Source organism: Pezoporus wallicus, unplaced genomic scaffold, assembly GCF_028554395.1.
Source record: "Pezoporus wallicus isolate ANWC-B61680 ecotype Strahan unplaced genomic scaffold, APGP_CSIRO_Pwel_v1 contig_3952, whole genome shotgun sequence".
Taxonomy (NCBI): Eukaryota; Metazoa; Chordata; class Aves; order Psittaciformes; family Psittacidae; genus Pezoporus; species Pezoporus wallicus.
The window spans coordinates 14,155,023-14,158,770 of record NW_026635034.1 but is presented as its reverse complement, the minus strand read 5'-3'; the positions used below and the strand labels follow the sequence as shown (position 1 = coordinate 14,158,770).

General features: G+C 49.1%; 1 protein-coding gene across 1 annotated transcript; it reads right to left on the bottom strand.

The window, feature by feature from the left end:
- Positions 1–940: 940 nt before the first annotated feature.
- Positions 941–3,748, bottom strand: FBXL22 (F-box and leucine rich repeat protein 22). Its single transcript, XM_057399736.1, has 2 exons — positions 3,092–3,748; positions 941–1,286 (listed from the first exon to the last, which is right to left on the bottom strand). Exons 1-2 carry the CDS (start codon positions 3,607–3,609, stop codon positions 941–943), a joined length of 864 nt encoding a protein of 287 aa, XP_057255719.1. The 5' UTR covers positions 3,610–3,748.

Genomic DNA, 3,748 nt, shown 5'->3' with positions numbered 1-3,748 from the left:
TAGCATTTTGTTTGTATCATACTTCCATTGATGTCAACTTCCAAACAGTAACCTGGCTTATCTGGTCAAAGTCCATAACGCGAAGGCTCAACCTTTTTTGTGTACATTGCCATGCAGCCTTCATTTAATAAACAAGCCTGGCACATCAGCTACAGCCATTGATCACTGAGGAAGTGATGGTTGTCAGCTGTTCCGCTTTTGCTAGATCTTGGCTGGTGTGGTTCTCACCGTGCACGGGTGGATGAGCATATGGGTGTATCTTTTAACAGGAATTGGTTAATCACTCCTCCCCTGATACCTGTGTAGGTTGTGCAGCAGCTTTATGCACTTTCCTATTACCTGAGGAGCTCAGAAACCAAGAAGGTTCACTCTCAACCTTGGGACTTAGCAGGAGTGTCCTCCTTACTCTTTGTGTCTCCAGGCTTTGTCTCACTCATTCCAACTCAATTCAAATTCCTTTGAGTTTGTATATTTCCTTTGTATATTTCTTCCATGCAGTGATTAATAAGGTGACCTTTGATACTGAACTTACTGAACCTTGTCAAACCACTGTTAAACTTTGTAATGTTCCATTTATCTCCCATTATTGTTTTAACTCATAAAACATACCACTGCTGCTCTCGGAGTGAGGTGCATTCCCCTCATTTGTGACAAGAGGGTATCAAAATCGCAGGTTTGGGCCTTAATTAGGGCTAGCATTTTGAGGCAGTAATGCAGGGGGTTCCAGTTCCAGAGAATATGAGAAAGCAAAACAGGTTTTCTTCTTGAGGCTGTCCAGGTGGAGATGGATGCCTTTTCCTAGGACAGCTTTGTTGGCACTCGGGCAGAGTGCAGGAAGGTCAGTGTAGCCAGAGGTCAGTGTAGCACTGCTGCCCTAGAGGAGGGCAGCAGTGGCTCCGACACCCACACTGGCTGAGGGCACGTTACACAGTTTGTGCATTTAAAGCTGAACCAATTTTCTTGATGCTTTTTCAAGCATCAGCTTTTTCCCTGGCTTATTGTCTGGAATCATGTTAGCGCTCCTCTCTGCTCTCAGCGTTACGGAAGGGCACTTTTCCCTGACTCTCTCTAGACCAGTTTGTGTTATGTTCCGGCAGAAATCCACGTGGAGCGTTTGCAGCGAGCTCCCATAGAGGGTTACAGCTTCCAGGGTCTGGTCAGTGATCCGCACACAGTTTTCCAGTTTGAGTATCCTGAGGTTTGGGCAGTTCTTGAGAAGCAGCAGGATGCAGTCATCTGTAACATGGCCACATCCCGAGAGGGTCAGAGACAGCAGGTTTGGACACCTGAGAACAGGAGTGTTAACAGGTGAGACAAGGGGAAAAACAAATACTAGAGCTTGAGAAGCTGGGATTGTCAAGAATAAGGGTGAAAGGGAAATGCCTCCTCTTCCATTAGGAGGGCTTAAGAATGCAAGAGTAGGTGGGGGCACAGGCAGCTGTTTACTGTCACTGCAGCCATGCTGTCTTGTCCTTAAAGCTGGTACACAGCATGCTCCTCTTCCTCTACACCCTACCCCCTCCCCCTGCTGCTGCTTCACTTTTCCTTTTGAGCAGAGGCAGTAAACTGGGATCATGTCAGTGGCATGAGCTTTGTTTTTACTTTTCCACTTAGGAGCAGCTCGAAAACACAGGTGTGTTAAAGCAGGCAGGGTCAGGAAAGGCTCCGACCTGCCCCTCTCGTGGCTTCCTCACCAGGGTAGAAAAAGTACTGTGAACTCCGAGGGGAAATCAGGATCTCTGTTTAATTTGCGTTTCTCTTTGCAAAACATGCTCACAGTTTTGTCTGGATGGAAATGCTCGCAGTGGGCTGCTGCTAAAAGGCACTGGTCTTAGGAAGGCTAAAATGGAGGGGGGGGGTGTCAGTATAAACTGTCCTTTTTGAGTTCAGTCTAACTTGTGTGCAGGAATCCACACAGGGCTGAAGGGCATCTGCTGGCCTCTAAGGTTGGTTACTGCCCTGCGGGCTTGGCTTTGAGTTTTGCCCAGCAGCTGGTTTGGGGTTACGGGTTCTGCAGAGGAGAAAGGCACTTAAACCATTTCAGCAGAGCTGTGGTCATGTGTCCTCTGTCTGCATCCCAGTTCGTGATGGCAGAAAGAATGGAAATAACAGTGAAGTGTGGCTTTCTGGTAGGCACTGTAATGCCATGGTGAGAGGATGGTCTGTCCTGCGCCCTTCTCTGTAGGCACACACGTGCTTCCTTCCTTCCCCGTGATACTTTGCAAAAGATCCGCAGTGCGGAGCAGCTGTTGTAGAACGGTTACTTCTGAAATTGTATTCGCAGCTTAAGGCTCCAGCTGGGAGACGGCTCCCTCACCCTCCCCCTCCCCCCAGGACAGTGCCCGTCCTTGTCCCGCACCTTGGTGGGGTTTCACTTCCAAACCGGACTCTGCCCGCAGCACAGGGCCCAGGGCGCGGCCGTTAGCACACGCTGCAGGGCAGGCTCCGACTGCCCCTTCCAGCCCTGAGCCAGGCCCGCAGCCAGCCGGGACTGGCGCTACCCGCTTTGCTCCTCCCGGGGGAGCTGAACTTTGTTTTCCTTACAGCTGTTCGTTCGCAGTGAAGCTGTTGGAAGCAGCGTTGCGCCCAGAGCTGCTCCCGTAGCGGTATTTGTTTCCTTTCCTGTAGTTTACACAAAGCTGGGAGGGAGTTAAACTTCAGAGTAAAAGCAGTACCTGCTTATTGCTAAGAATGAATCAAATGTGGTGTTTGTTTGACAAACTTGGGCTTGTTATGACAGCTTTTTGAAATCACATCTTTCCTCTACATCCCTTCCCCCCCCTCACCCCCCCCCCAGTGCTTTGCATTGCCAGAATGGCACCTTCAGTTAAGCATCGGTTTAGCAGCATTGCACTTTCCTGTATTCCTGTATTAATTATTCATTCTTCCCCCCCCAAAAAAGGCAAAAACGGGCTTCAGGAAAGTCAGCGTGAAGTACCCACTGCTGCCACTGTAAAACCAACTGAGCGCTGTAGTACAACTGCAAAGTCAAAGCGCTCTCCATTTCAGGCAGGATGTATGGAGTAAACCGTTCTCTCATTCCAAGTTACCCTTTACAGTACACGTAGCGTCTCACACCCAAAGAACGTACCTGTTGCAAACTTCTAGTAAAAAGTCAGTGACAGTGTTCTCATGCCTGTTACAGAAGTCTTTCTGGAAGCTGTTTTTCATCCAGTCCTCAATGTTACACACCTTGACTCTCTCTGAATACCAGCAGATGGATAAGTATTTTAAAGCAGGTCCCAGGAGGAAATTATCCTTCTTTAGTTCCACTGGAGAATGAAAGTTCAAGAGAGACCACAGTAACGGATCCTGGAACACTTCTAGCAGCTTGTGACATGTTTTTGCTAAACTTTTCCTACTGTTTTTGTCCAGAAAAGAAAACAGATGTAAAAGGCACTCCCGATTGAGCTGGGTTATATGCATAGCCTGACGGAGCCCCTGTGGTAGGCAGAACAGTCCCTGGCCCTGTGGAATTACCAGCAGGCAGTGCTGGAGGGGCTCACAGGCACCAGAAGGCTGTTGCACATACATATATGGTTGTGGAATGGTGTTTATTTTTGGCAAACAGCTGGTGCAGCAGCTCAGAATAGGGACAGATGAATGCATGAAACACTTGTTGGGTTGTGCGAGGGACCGGCGGGGGCGTGTGGAGCAGCACAGGATGGGAATGCTTCCTTAAAAGGGATTTTGGTTTTCCTTTCCAGGCCCCCTGGAGTCCAGCAAAGCTCCAGCACTGGGCAGTGAC